This window comes from Mauremys mutica, chromosome 8, assembly GCF_020497125.1.
Source record: "Mauremys mutica isolate MM-2020 ecotype Southern chromosome 8, ASM2049712v1, whole genome shotgun sequence".
NCBI classification, from domain to species: domain Eukaryota; kingdom Metazoa; phylum Chordata; order Testudines; family Geoemydidae; genus Mauremys; species Mauremys mutica.
In genome coordinates, this window is record NC_059079.1 from 56995472 (window position 1) to 57011326 (window position 15855).

At 41.9% G+C, this 15855-nt stretch overlaps 1 protein-coding gene across 2 annotated transcripts in view; it reads right to left on the reverse strand.

Moving 5' to 3' along the window:
- Positions 1–213: 213 nt before the first annotated feature.
- The window catches only part of XPR1 (xenotropic and polytropic retrovirus receptor 1), a 306687-nt gene continuing 291045 nt past the window's right edge, over positions 214–15855 (reverse strand). For both annotated transcript variants that reach the window (XM_045026958.1, XM_045026957.1), the window contains 4 exons: positions 14387–14553; positions 9883–10022; positions 7570–7791; positions 214–5424 (listed from right to left, as the gene is read on the reverse strand). In XM_045026958.1, the coding sequence (XP_044882893.1) occupies positions 5364–5424; positions 7570–7791; positions 9883–10022; positions 14387–14553 (590 nt within the window). In that variant the 3' untranslated portion in view covers positions 214–5363. The remainder of the gene's footprint in view (positions 5425–7569; positions 7792–9882; positions 10023–14386; positions 14554–15855) is intronic.

Below are 15855 nucleotides of genomic sequence, written 5' to 3' on the forward strand. Positions count from 1 at the left end.
TGGCACGCGTGCCAATGGCGGCACACGAGCTGATTTTCAGTGGCACTCACACTGCCTGGGTCCTGGCCACCAGTCCCGGGGCTCTGCATTTTAATTTAAGTTTAAATGAAGCTTCTTAAAACATTTTAAAAACCTTATTTACTTTACATACAACAATAGTTTAGTTATATATTATAAACTTATAGAAAGAGACCTTCTAAAAACGTTAAAATGTATGACTGGCACGCAAAACCTTAAATTAGAGTGAATAAATGAAGACTTGGTACACCACTTCTGAAAGGTTGCCTACCCCTGTCCTAGATACAGAAGCCTCATATGGGCAATACTGAAAACTACAAAGCCCATTGCATTCTTCCCCTCCCCTTTACCCAGAGGAAAAGACTGAAGGATAAATTCTAGAGAAGGCTTGTGCAAGGAATCATCTGTTAGAGAGAAGGCTGGCAGAAGTATGGAGGGGAGGAGAAGAGAGAATGTGTTCATTTTGGCCCGTAGGAAGCAGCAGCTAAGGGTACCTGGAAGAATCAGAGCAGCCAACAGGAGGTGACAGAATAGTGGCAAGAAGAGCTTCGTTTTTCAGAAGATGGCTCAGTCTCATTGCACCATAGTGGGAACTTCTGCCTCTTCCTCTGTATTGATCTTCATGACACGACCCCGATATAAACAGTGATACTGAAGAAACAGAGAAAGTAGGGGAGGGGAGGGCACAGGGCAAGCAAATTTGCCTCCAAAATGTATCTGAATTTCAGAAGTATGAATATATTGAGACATTCGGGATACAGCCATAAGAAAGCAGGAGAATATGAAGGGAAAGGTAGCAGTAAAGTTAGTAGAGAATGAGCCTGACAGGCATGCTCTCCCCCACGATTTCTGCCATAGTTCATTAAGATTTGTTCTGTGAAGTTCTATGCAGAGAATCCACTGTCTCCCCCCCCACGCCCCAATTGCCTTCCTCCCATAGATAAATTTCATCCAAGAGAACACAGCAAAGGGATTCCGGCCTTTCTATGATTTGTGATAAGCACATGCCAGTGATCAAAATCTCATTTTCATATAGTACAGTCAGAAGCTGGAGGAAAGATCCAGGGAATTAGAGATCCGTGTGGATTCACAGTGGTCAATATCTCAACAGCCTGGAAACGGATCTGCCTGATTAACATTGCCTGACAATCCTCATAAAACTTTAGATGTCTGGGAGGGATGGAGACCCCTTTGAACAGGGAATGAATGTGGTCAACTTGAACTTCTAAACTACAGGGGTGTGGGGAAATCTCCATTTAAAAAAACATTCGGTGGTGAGACAAATACCATCCACTCTAAGCTCATGTGAATACAAAGCAGAACCATTGGGTAGGTCTCAATTCCAGCAGAAGAGCACCCTTTAAGAGAAGGGAAGGAGAGAACCCAGAGAGATCAAAAGGAAAGGCAAACATAGCTGCTATAAAATAGGAAGATGATGGGCATTTTCCAGCTTTTGCTTAAGGAAGTTGGAAGCAGGTTCCTGGCTCTCCTGCTATCCCATCTGTGAGTCGGAGGCAATCCACTGGATAAAAAAAACAGTTCCCTGTTATCCTTTCACCGCGCATTCTGCATTCAGTAATGCTAGTCTTCTACAGCAGTATTTTCACAAACACCCATTCCGTTATATTTGCAAAGGTCATTCATGAAGTGTGACCACCAGAGGGGAAACATCTTTTCTCACTTTCTCATTTTGCAGACCACTCAGTAGGAGAGGTGGTTATATTTCTTTCACTAGCTGCCCTGCTTGATTATATCTCATTTAACTGGCTAGATATCACTGTCCATTCAGAGAAGGAACCAGACAGGTTTTTAGAACTAACTCCTGAGAGGAGCTATATGCCAAATGGCTCAGAAATTTCTCTGTGTAGTCATGGAATACAAGCCCTTGTGGCACCAAGGAGTACAGTGATTCTGGAAACTGGGTTCTTTTGGACCATGATGCTAGGAGCTCAGGCATCCTGACCCAAGCATATGGACACCTTCATTACACAGGCTGTCTTCATGGTCATAAAACATGCATTTTTACACCAAGTTAGCTAAGGTCAATTAGTTCTCTCACTGTAATAAAACCCAACTTTTTTGGCAGGGAAAACACAGCTCGAAACAGAGTGTTCTTCTGCAGGGTGGGAAGAGAAAGAAGGTGGAAGCAGTGTATTGACAAACACAGAACAAAATATCTCTCTATTCCCCCAGAGTTTTGATACGTTGCAGAAAAAACTGACCAAGACCTGATCCTTGATCCTTCCATGGGTTTAAAGTTTGAGCCAATCAGCTCATGCAGTACCACTCATGTCAGAGGCAGACTAACCAAAACATGTTCAATTCTCCTAGCTGAGCTCAGAAACTCATTTGCAATGTTTCACTTGTTTCTACTTGTTCTGTGATATTTTAAGATCTCTCTGTACCAAGTTCTAAACATTTTTCAGATGCCCTAATTGCCGCTATGATACTTTCCATTCCTTTGACAAAGGAGTGCTAACAGTAAGACCCCACCCCTCCTTTTTAAAGCAATGCTTCCTTAAGTAATGACACCATTAGTTCAGGTTGTGCCCCTTAGTTTGGCTGCTACTCCTTTTAAACTGCCCACTGGCATATATGACATCGCTATTCTCTGACAGTTTTAGTTGCTGATGATATCCCAATTGTTAGCCAGAGTATCGTAGTTACCTCCCAGGAGAATGAGCTCTCTGTTCTGTGTGGAATCGAACATCGTGAACACAGCAAAAACCACTGAAATGCAAAATAGTGGACTGAAATACTTTAGAAGGCTTTCCATCTCAAACTCCACTTCCTGCTGGACAGGTACATCTGTCCTTGTCTGCACAAGAAGCATCAGTGAGTCAAGATCAGGAGAATCAGACTCCTGGGCACCAAAAGGGACAATGACAGAATTCAGGATTAGTCAAAATTGTTCAGATTCCTCTCACCAGAGATGGCTGGTGCTGAAATACCAGCTGGCCCTGGTCACGTTGGTGGAGGAATAACAATACACATATCATCTGTTCCACTGGAATGACACTATCACCTTCAGTAGATCAGTGGTAGTGCTGAGGCCTTTCCTAGCAGGTCAAAGTTTCTTGATAAGTTCAGGGTGCAATATGACAGTGCTGATAACTGAGATAATGCTCACTCTGTCGAGGGGCACCAGTTCACTACTGCCAATGTATGATCAAGTTATTTTGACCTATTTAAACTAAATGAATACAATTAAGTTTCCTTCTTCAGTTCCTCTGGGCAAGAGGCACAATAGGCAAACTAAGAAAAAGCAGTGCACTAGCCATATGTAATAAGCCATATGATTGGCTAAAGAAAGAAAAAATATTTAACAGCAGCTGAGCAGGGATTCCTAGCATCTGATTGCTAGAAATGCGAGTTCAAAACAAGGGACAGAAGTAAAAAATGGCTCCTCCTTAGTTGTTCATCTGCCACTTGGAGTCTGAACAATAACTGTATATGGCTAGCTACTGGCATTGCCAAAGAACTAAGAGTACTTGGAATACATGGAAGAGTGGTTAGAAACAAGGACGCAGAGCAGCAGAAACAGTGACCATGCCCCATCCGAAAAGGATGAAGAGTCTTCAATAGTCCTTGCTGTAAAGTCGGGCCTTGAGTTAAGGACAGGATTAAAGGGAATTGAAGCAGCTTCCCCCAGTCCCTGGTGTTAACCTTACATGCAACAGAGCAAGGACAAATAAAATTTTATTAATATTAAACACTGAAGCTTTCTGCACGCATTAAGGCCTGCAGTGGTGTAGGGCATGGCACTCTCAAACACTCATGCTGCTCTCTTCTAAGAAGGTGGTGGTGGTATCAAAATATACAAAGCTTATCAAGCTGGCCTTAACATTTCTACTGAAATTGCTAAGCAGTATGATGTCCTTAAACCCTAGCCTGCTGAGTATGATCACTCACACTCCAGTGCAAGGCTGACCTCCCACTTAACTGGTTTTAGACTACACTGAGAAGAGGGTGTAAAGGACGGGCAACAAACAAAGCAACCTGAAGGTGTGCTCAGGAAGTGACTGGTAGAGAACGCTTTGCCAAAGCCTGGCAAAACATATAAAATAAAATGTCATTAAAGACTTCTAATTTAATACCAACTTCCCTACCTTATGAACAACACGCAACCACCTCCTTGCCCCACAGCAAACTCAGTCAGGAGTGCCAATTCTCTGAAGCGTAGCCACCTATGAACCAAACATGTAACAAACCCCCCTCCCGCACATGGCAAAGATCATGTCCTCATCTCGTCCACTTTTATTTTTGCGGTAGTTAGCTGAAGCGGAACAATGGAAAAGCTCCCTATTTAATAGGGTGCACAGTACTCTAACCTTATCTCATGAAGATTAAGGCTTTGAAAAAACAGTTCTTAACCTAAACACCCCCCCCCTTTTTTTTTTGCCTGGGTGTTTTGCCTTGTGGCAAGATTTATTACAACTCTCCTTTAAAACAGAATCATTTACACTATCTTTGCACGGCCATGTGGAAAGATGAGCATGAACTGGTATGTGAAACATACTCAGGCTTCTGAAGCAGCAGCAGCAACTAAAACCAGAAAGAAAAACTTTGTAAATAAAACTAAACTGAAGAGAAAAAGGGTCAAACTGGCGCAAATTATCTCATGAAAGAGGTATTTGCAGGGCATAACCCTCACAAAAGAGATCCAGATCTACATCCCCCTGCCTTGTTTTACTGTTATCGCCTTCATTGCACAGGACTCAAAAAATCATTCTCATATGGTTAAGTTTCATAAATAATGTGAAAACTGTATGCAACAAATACATCGTATTTCCAAAAAAATTATAAGAAAAGTTACATCAAATTAAAAAGTAGCTTCGTGAATGAAGGTACTGCTCTAAGTGCACTTTCCCTGCAAGTGCAGCCAGTGCCTCAGCGCTGGATATGAAGGAAAGAAAAAAACAAAACACAAATTTAAAAACCCAAGTCCGGTTTCAACCAGTCGAAACCAGGCCAAGCAGAAGCCGAGTGTATTCTCGGTGCTGTCCCATCAGGGAGTCCCTATGATGCTTGTTCTTCATCCAGATAGGGTTTTGTGTCCTTGTTGTGATTGTAAACAATTCTTAGATACTTCTTTCCTTAACTGTCCTCTGATTGGCAAAACGAAGTAAATATTTATTTTAAAAGTAGAAAAAGAAAATTAAACCAGAAGAAAAGAAACACAGTGAGCTTGTTGGAGTCCATAGGATCCGGTCCGGAAGAGCTCGGAAAATGTGTTCAGTGTTTTCTCCTGTTTTCAGCTGGAACTGTACCAGAGGTTGGATTGGTCGGGGAAAGGGTAGTAGAGCAAGAAAACAAGGGATGTGGAACTAGACTCTGTGGACATTTCATGTGTTTGCTTCATCATCTGTGTCCTCTATCAATATCTTGGTGTCACGAGCCTTGGATCTGGGAAAAAAAACAAACAAAAATACTCACTCACTGAGGGGAAGGAAGACATTACTATAATATACAGATAAGATAAATACATTCTGTCAAACATATTCCCTACACAGGTAATATCTGGGCCAGCAGACTACTATAGACATATGTTAATTCATACTCTCCCCTCCCCCCAGGATGGGAAGATCACCCTATAAAAATACAGAGGGATGACCTTAATTGATCACTATCCTTATAGTGTGTATGGTAACATCCATTGTTTCATGTTCTGTGTGTGTGTGTGTGTGTGTGTATATATATATATATATCTTCCTACTGTATTTTCCACTACATGCATCTGATGAAGTGGGTCTGTAGCCCACGAAAGCTTATGCTCAAATAAATTTGTTAGTCTCTAAGGTGCCACAAGTACTCCTGTTCTTTTAGAGGGATGACTGATACCTTTCTGCCTCTAATGCTCATCTTTTTGATACAGCTAAATGCTGCAGGTTAACAGCGCCCTCTACTGGACAGTTACAATATAGCAAACAAGGGACAAAATGTAAACAACTTTTTTGAGGCTGGGAGTGAAACTAGAATAACCTTTATCACAGGCACTGACTTTTGTTTTTGCTGGGGGGGTGCTTTTGAATAGATGTGTGTGTTGGGGCGGGGAGGAAGGGCACTCTGCCAGTTTTGGGGGGCTGCTATTTTCAGCATATTTATACATGTTTTTTCATATTCTAGTTATTGAATGTGTCTATCATTGGTATCTTTAATAATGATTACATTGTTATGAACTACATAATTACATTATCATGAATTACATTATATTAAAATCATTGCAGTCACCTACAAGCTGTCTTCACTAACGTCCCAGTTTAAAGACATTATGTCTCACTGTAGCTTTCTGGATGAAACTGTCAGCAATCTTATTCACATCTAGTTCCCTGGTACTGTGTTGATACACATTAAGGACAGCCACATTATTCAGTTGCGTCTGTCCCATTGATGACTGGAGATAATTTTTAAGTCTTCTGAAGCTGGAGAATGAGTTCAGGATAATACAGGCACAATGAGAAGGATTCTTATAAATTTGCAGTAGTCTGGAATCATAGTGCTTCCAGAGTACCGCAAATAACTCCAATATCGCTTTCTTGATGGGTAACTGCTAATATAGGCACCATAATTTTGTATGTATAGTTGGGATTATGCTTTCCAATGTGCATTACTTTGCATTTAATGTGGATTTTCATCTGCCATTTTGTTGTCAGTTTTGTGAGATCCCTTTGTAACTCTTTGCAGTCAGCTTTGGACTTACCTATCTTGAGTAATTTTGTATCATCTGCAAATGTTTCCACCTTACTGTTTATCCCTTTTTGCATATCATTTATGAATATGTTTAAAAGCACTGGTCCCAGGACAAGCCCCTCCGGGACACCACTATTTACCTTTCTCCAGTCTGAAAATGGACCATTGATTCCTATCCTTTGTTTCCTATCTTTTAACTGGAGTGCTTGGTAATGCTTTCAGGATCATCTAAATTCTTAATTTAATTTAATGTGGCTGTGTAGTCGCGGTACCAGCGCTAGGAGAGAGCTCTCCCAGCGCTGTAAAAAAAAAACAAACCACTCCCATGAGGGAAGTAGCTCCCAGCACTGGTGCATTGTCTACACTGCCACTTTACAGCGCTGAAACTTGTTTTTTCACATCCCGGAGTGAGAAAGTTGCAGCGCTGTAAAGTGGCAGTGTAGACAAGGCCTTAGGGAATCAATCCTGTCCTTGGAGCGGTGGACATATACTACTGTGCATATTTCTTGTTCAGTCTGACACTGTGCTTCACACACACACACAGCTTATTTTATGACATACATGACATTAGCTTGCTTCACTGCAAGGGATAAACTGTGCCTTAAATGTGTTTATCTAAACAGAATTCTGTACCTGATGAAAGTACACTTGGTTACAACCTTACTGAACAAAGCACACTGCATCAATGCTACAAAGACTTGGCGTGAGAGGGTAAAAATGCCAATGTATTTATTTACTAGTTGGGTCAGCCCTCTCTTTTCAAACTATTTAGAGTTATGTCTCCAACATGGAACCTCAAACACTTATTACTAAATTAATCCCTTCAAATTTTGTTGTGAAAGAGAGCAAAGCAATACATACTGTGAAGAAAGATTAGGTCGGCGCAGGGACACGCTTTGGCGACGCTTCCACACCCTGTTCTTCTGGCGGTTTCGGACACCATCTTCCTGGTCCATCATCTGCTCTAGTAGTGTCTGGTCATCAGCATTCATTGGTGCCACTGAGATGTCCCGGACAGCACGGAATTCACCACAGTTGTTCAGATGCTCATTCTCCAGACGGAAGAAATTCCACACAAACCGCCTGGAAGGAGAGAGGGAAGGAGAAAAGGAATAATATAAAAACTAAGTACTGCTTTCACAGCTGTCACCAATTTTTGACAAAGCAGTGATACAGTCCCAAAGATGTTACTGCGTACACTTCCCTGGAATAACACATAGACTGTATGAGGGCAAGGCCCTGTAAATTGACAGGTTGGAGAGAAGTAGATGGTTGGAAAGGTGAATGACTAACAAGGAGCTACCTGCTACATTACTTCACAGCAGTAGATTGATGGTCTTCTTCAGGGAAGCAAACAGTTTTGATGGAATCATTCATAGTTTTAACAGTGAGGATTACCGCAGCATGGCTGGTGTCAAGGTAGCCCAAGGATTATCAGTTAGGAGGAATAAATACAAATTCCCCCCCCCCCCCCCCCCGCAGTGAGATTCAAAAGCAAGCCGTTTTGCATACTCTAGCAGACATGTGATTCCTGAAGTAACACAAAAATGCAGACAGCATTAATGCTCTGGAAGTGCCTGATCACAGTGAGAATTCCATTTTTTAATAATTTGCAAAACCAGAAGAGATTTGGGAAAATTTGTAAATTTAGCCTTGAAGTGACATTTCAATAATTTTTACCAGTGAAAATGCTTAAAATGTGAGCTTGCTAAATTCCCCCAAATAAACTCATGTAAGACATTGACCCCTGGCAAACAGAACATAGTGAAGTAGAACACAGGTCTCAGGCCTGCCTATGGTCAGACCTGCGTGTTTTCAGAGGTCTCTGAATCCCAGATCATAGAATCATAGAACTTAAGATCAGAAGGGACCATTATGATCATCTAGTCTGACCTCCCGCAAAATGCAGGCCACAAAAGCTGACCCACCCACTCTTGAAATAATTCTCTCCCTTGACTCAGCTGTTGAAGTCCCCAAATCCTGGTTTAAAGACTTCAAGTAGCAGGTAATCCTCCAGCAAGCGACCCCTGCCCCATGCTGCAGAGGAAGGCGAAAAACCTCCAGGGCCACTGCCAATCTACCCTGGAGGAAAATTCCTTCCCGACCCCAAATATGGCGATCAGCTGAACCCCGAGCATGCGGGCAAGACTCTCCAGCCAGACACTCAGGAAACAGACTTTCAATATCCCAACATTGACTCTCGGTACTAATTACCAGTGGCAGCACGTTATTGACCTATTGACTAAATAGTGTTATCCTATCAAACCATTCCCTCCATAAACTTATCAAGCTTAATCTTAAAGCCAGAGAGGTCCTTCGCCCCCACTGTTTCCCTCGGTAGGCTGTTCCAGAATTTCACTCCCCTGATGGTTAGAAACCTTCGTCTAATTTCAAGCCTAAACTTCCCGACTGCCAATTTATATCCATTTGTTCTCGTGTCCACATTAGTACTGAGCTGAAATAATTCCTCTCCCTCCCTGGTATTTATCCCTCTGATATATTTAAAGAGAGCAATCATATCTCCTCTCAACCTTCTTTTGGTTAAGGAAAACAAACCGAGCTCCTCAAGTCTCTTTTCATACGACAGGCTTTCCATTCCTCGGATCATTCTAGTGGCCCTTCTTTGTACCCGTTCCAGTTTGAATTCATCCTTCTTAAACATGGGAGACCAAAACTGCACACAGTACTCCAAATGAGGTCTCACCAACGCCTTGTATAACGGGACTAGCACCTCCTTATCTCTACTAGAAATACCTCGCCCAATGCATCCCAAGACCGCATTAGCTTTTTTAACGGCCACATCACATTGCCGACTCATAGTCATCCTGCGATCAACCAGGACTACGAGGTCCTTCTCCTCTTCCATTACTTCCAACTGGTGTGTCCCCAGCTTATAACTAAAATTCCTGTTAGTCATCCCTAAATGCATAACCTTACACTTCTCACAGATGGGTCAGTGAAAGATTCCATAGCACTCCTTCAGCCAGCAATTTGCTCAGACTTAGTGCATATTCTGAGCCTTGGTGCTCTGTGTTTTCATCACTTTGTGGCTTTTCAAACAGCAGCTCCAGGAGCCTATGGAAAGCCAGGCACTTCCCCACCTTTCTGGTGTTGTTTGTAAAACAAAAAGGATAAACAAGCAGTTTGAAATACTGTTTAGCTGAGCCACCTTACCGGAAAACCTCAAGTGGTGCAAAGACAGTAGAGATGATGTCCCCAGCATACGGAAAGACTTGCATGGAAGTGAGGGAGATCTGGATGGTCCAGGCAAAGCGCAGGATTACATCCTCCACAATGGCACAATAGTAATAGGCCTGAGGAGCAAAGAGTAAAATAGGACAGGTCAGCTGACATGTTCAACACAGAGCAAGGATACCTGTCAAATGACCAAGGAGAAGCAGAGCCAATCCCATCACTAACTTTCACGTTTATTGGGATTAATTCTTCAATACCATTGGTACAACCACTGATGGCTATGGACTTTATGCAGGGAAAATATAACACACTGCCAAGTTTAACCTCTCGTCCATCTTCCTTCTCCAGACAGAAGACTCTGGGACCCTAAAATAAGCTTTTCTAGTAAGAGAGAGATGATCACCAGAGCTAGACACAGGCCATGTTAAGTACGATATATATGATTGTCAGTATTTGTCAATACAAGAGATTGTCTACACAAGAGATTTATACTGATTTAACTAAATTTGTTTTGAAACTAATTTAATTAAATCAGTTCAGCCCTCTTGTGTGGAAACATTATCCACCAATTCCTGACCGATATAACTTAAATCAATCTATAGCATTCTTAAGCTGAAATAAGCATCCACATAAGTGTTGCATTGACTTGACTAAATCAGTTTCTAAACCAATTTAGACAAGGGCAAACTTCCCGATATGAGAATCAGACCTACATTTATTTCTCTTGTTATTTATTGTTTTTACCCTGGTTTTCCTTCCGCAGCTAATGTTTGCATAGCAATTGTTTATTTACCTGTAAGAGACTTTTAAGAATGTTTTTCACCAGGTTTTTAGTTTTATTGTACTTTAACTTGTTTTGATTTAAAACAAAACTGTCTCCAACCACAGATTCACCAGGTAGTGGAACACAGAAATACCGAAAAGATTTCTTACAAATATAACACCTCAGAATTTCTAACATCAGGTTGCAATAGCTGCATGAGCACCTACAAAGACCAGATTAATAACAGATTTTTGGGAGTTCCTAAAGTGCTCATTTCAAAATGTAAGGAAAGGGCTTTATCTTTTTTTTTTTTTTAAAAGAAGTTTACAAATTTTTCTGAACCACTTCAAATCTTTTATTCCTTTATATTTTAAGATGTTCTGAAGACAAATTACATACAGGCCTTCATCCTCAGTGTACCCAAGTACCTAATATAACGGCTGTATTCTACTTGTGGGATTACCTGCATATCACCCTTTGCTCTAACCACCTGTAATATTCAGGAATCATGGTGAAAGATCAATAAGTTTGATCTAATAAGGAGTCCAGTCTGTGAAATCTCCTGTCCTAGTTTGCATGGGATTTGAGACAGAACTTTAGACCTTTTATGTCTTCCTGCCTCCGCTTTTCAATAGCGGGAGGAAAGGGGACAACCATCTACAAATAATTGAAGGACGTAAACATTAAGGAGAAAGGAATTACTTAGGATGAGATAATTGGGAATACAACAAGGATCAACAAGATGAAATTAAAAGGCAAGTTTAGGCCCTGATGGATACCGCTAAGCACAATTCTCCAGCTTTGGTGTGCTGGGCCCATGCACACCCGAGTGGAATACACGTCTGTAAGCACTGGAAGATGAGATTTACTGTTCCTTTTCCAGTCTCCTAAAGGGCTCAACGACACTCTGATGGTTTTATTTTTTAAATGGAAATACCTGGAGTGGAAAGCTAATGTTCTGAATTAATAATGCCCTGTTGCTCCTGCTACATTTCAACCAACTGCACCTATAATAGGTGTGAGAGGATTTTTAATAATAATGAAATGGATTTTTTACATATAAAAGCAAGACTCAAATAATTCAAGTCAGTAAATTCAGAAGTGGGGTTTTCACTCCACCCTTTATTTATCTCATCAGACCATAGTACTTGATGCTATCTAGTATGTTTAAAAAACACCCTAACCACTCCATATACTGAGGCCCATTGCTGAAGAGCCACATGAGCAGCAGTATGTGGGCATGATAGAAAGGTGTTAAGGACAAAGGGGAGATGCCTTAAAACTAAATTTGGTGGCTTTTCTGTGTTTAAGACAGACCTTTATTTTTATTTTAATACTTATCCAATTAGTATTTTCCCTTTAAAGAAAGGCACTATAAGACGACCACAAACAGAGGAGAACACAATTGAACCATCACAAAACATTCAAGCACGTAAGCTCTGTGATGGGTGTGACATTGCATTTCATATGTTTTATGGAAATATGCTTATGAGTGTGAATATAATGAAACTGGAATATGCTTTATGCAAAAGGTCTCTTGTAAGGTATGATAACAAAGGTTATAACCTACTGAATATATTCCTCTTCTTTGTATGCATGTATCATTCTTGTGTCTGAAGCTAGAAATATGAAATATAACTCTGAGGTCCTATTGTTATTATGCAAAGTGTAGGCCATTAAATGGTGGTTTAGAATCTTGATGGCTCCCATTGACTAGGACAACTGGTTGTAAATGGTTTATTTACCTGGACGCCTTCCTGTGTGTGTGGGCTGACCCAGGAAGAATGGAGACTAGGGATCTTACAGTGACATGTGACCATGTCACATAATACTGGAATCCATTGATGAGACGGGGGGGGGGGGGGGTGGAGGACAAGCACAGAAAAAATTCCTGCCTTGTGTCAAAGCTATAAAAGGGGGTGGAGCAGGAGAAAAGAGGCTGCCAGTCATGCGAAAACCCCTGCTTACCACCTGAGATGTCTGCTGGATCTAACAAAGACTGTACCAGGGGAAAGGATTGGGCCCAGTCTAGGAAGGAGTCCAGTCTGTGAAGGACGCTTATTGGAACATCTCTGAGGGTGAAATATTACCTGTAATCAGTTTCTTAATATATTAGGCTTAGACATGCGTGTTTTTGTTTTATTTTGCTTGCTGACTTACTTTGCTCTGTCTGTTATTACTTGAAACCACTCAAATCCTACTTTTTATGCTTAATAAAATCACTTGTTTATTAATAAACCCAGAGTAAGTGATTACTATCAGGGCTTGGCTACACTTGCAAGTTAGAGCGCATTAAAGCAGCCCCAGGTGCTCTAACTCCTGATGTGTCCACACTGGCAAGGCACTTAGAGTGCCAGGACTCTGCAGCGGGAGCGCTCCTGGTAATCCATCTCCAGGAGAAGCATAACGCTTGCTGCGCCCCGGCTGAAACGCCCAGGCGTCAGTGTGAACGAGGTGTTGCATTACTGCGCTGTGACTGACCTCCAGAAACGTCCTATAATCCCCTGAAGTCAAGTGGCCACTCTTGTCATTGTTTTGGAATCAGCTGCAGGAATGCGGATATGCCCTTTCAAAGCTCTGTTTCTGACAGCTGGCATGCTTATCTGCTCTGGGACAGAGCAACCATTACTGTGGAATGCTGCTTGCTGTGAGTGTGTGTGTGTGTGTGGGGAAAGGGGGTCTGCTACTGCCTGAACTTACAAGACAGCATGCTGACACACTCTCAGCACCCCAAAAAACCCACTCTCTCTCCCCCCACATACACACGACACACTCCCTGTCACACTCCACCCTACAGAGTAAAATGGATTTATTTGGGCTTTGGATACCATTCGGAACTAGGTGTCTGGGTGCTGGAGACAGGTAACCTGCTGAGCTGTTTTCAGTTAAGTCTGCAGCTTTGGGGGCGTGGACCAGACTCTAGGTCTGTGTTGCAGCAGGCTAGCATGTCTGGCTCAACAAGGCAGGGTTGTGGAAGTCCCAAGCTGGCAGGGAAAATAGGCTCAGAGGTAATTTCAGCACATCAGGTGACAGTCCCCAGGGGAATCTTTCTGACCAAACCCGTCACAATGGATATTATTTTTTGCTATCTGTAATACTGAAATATAGTCTGTGCCTCTCACAGCTTTCAACATAGCACTGGCTTCCTCCAGGCCTGGTCCCTGCCCCCAACTGCCCCCTTCCCCAAAGTCCCCACCCCGTTCCACCTCTTCCCGCCCCTGCTCCGCCCCAGACCCCGCCACCCCACTCCTTCTCCCAAGTGCCCACCCACCCCTTCCATTTCCACCCCCTCCCCTGAGCATGCCCTCCCAGACCCCCCCCAAGCGCCTCCTGCATGCCGCAAAACAGCTGACTGCGGCGGGTGGTAGGCACTGGGAGGCAGAGGGAGGAGTTGATCGGCGGGGCTGCTGGCGGGTGGGAGGCACTGGGGGGGGCAGGGGAGTGGAGAAGCTGGCTGCCAACAGGTGCTAAACATCCGCTAATTTTTTTCCCATGGGTGCTCCAGTCCTGGAGCACCCACGGAGTCAGCGCCTATGGCTTTCAATAATCGTAATAAGGATGGGACTTTCTCTTTGGTAATGGACAGATTATATGATCAGAACTTCTGACACGCTGCATTTAATACACTCCAGCGGCCACTCAGAATGTGTCTTTAATCCAAAGGGTTTTGTTAAAACATTGGCAGACCCTCCCCAAAATGACAAAAGGCTGCGTACTCACTTTCTGTGGGTAGACGATCTCTTCCCGAAGGAAGGTATTTTCACCAGCATTCTTGTCAAAGAGACCCCAGTCCATCTTCAGGTCCCAAATAAGGGTGTAGCAGGAGCTGATTAAATAGAAGACAATCCACAGGTAGAAGAACACTTGGGTGTCACTGTGGTTTTGAGCTGCAAGAGAGAAACAACAGCATGACGCTGCATAATTTTAAACATTTCTTATAGAAGCACCAAAATTGACCACCAAAACTCCACATGACCGATGGTAGTTCCCCTTTTAACTAAGCTCCCTGTCCCACCAGGCTAAATAAACTCTCTGAAAGCCTTATCAGAGATACTTTTAAGTTACAGTTTGAATTCCTCCTCAAGCTCACTTCAATATGTTGTGCTTCATATGGAAATAATTGTTTAAATTTAACTTATTTGGGAAACTTGCTAGTTTGTAGGTATATTTTTGTAAATGAGTTATTTCTCTCACTCCAGCATAGGACTGACTATATTGCTTCCTGCTGTATTCTCTTACCTTTTATATTTGTCACACTCTTAATATTTAGGGAAGAAAATAAATTGTACTGTTTATTTTCTTTTTGAATTAGAACCTAAATTTGGGCCCATAAAGAGTTTATAAAAATAAAACATGTTATATTGGATTGTACAGCTGAGACTTTTGCACCATCTTGCTATCAGGTGTCATTCTGCATAGTGACTGCAATTGCTTATTAATTGATTCTTTACTAACAAACCCAGTAGAAATGTTCCCGATACAAAAGCGACTCTGCAATAATATAACAAACTGTGGTGGTGCATTTTCCAAGTATGTGGCTTTGAAACAATAAAAATTCCTAGAGCTGCCTCCTGATCACAAAAACAGCAATAGCTCGATTTGTTCTCTTTCTTCTTTTCATTTTAATAATTATGATAGAAATGTAATGTGTATATATGTGAGTTAACACAATAAAATTAAGAGGGACACGTAGTGTAATAGTACATTCATTCCATTATGCCTTTCAGGACTTTTGGGACATGATGTGCAGGATATAGGTCAAATACACACTCATCCTCTTCACAACACATCCCCTAACCTACCTATTAAAGCCTATCTGCAGTGGAGTCTAAAATTAATAGCGCAAAATTATATAAAAGTGATTTTCTTCAGTCTTTTGCTTAGACTAGCTTTCTTGCTTTTGTGTAAAATAGGAAACATTTGTGTAGCGTTTTTCATCTTCCTAACAATTTTAAATGAATCTTCAGCCAATAAGGTCAAACAGTATTGCTATAAACATACCTAAAAACCAAAATAAGCTATTTACTACATCCATAACAAAACCCTGATAAGGATTAGATCAAAATACTTACAAACGGGCTAAACTCAGGGATCCTTAGACCTATACTGACCAGCTCCAACTTGGTCAGGCAGGTATCAGCAATGAACCCTTTACAAGTTTACTTTTTTATCCCCTTTAACAAAGCGAT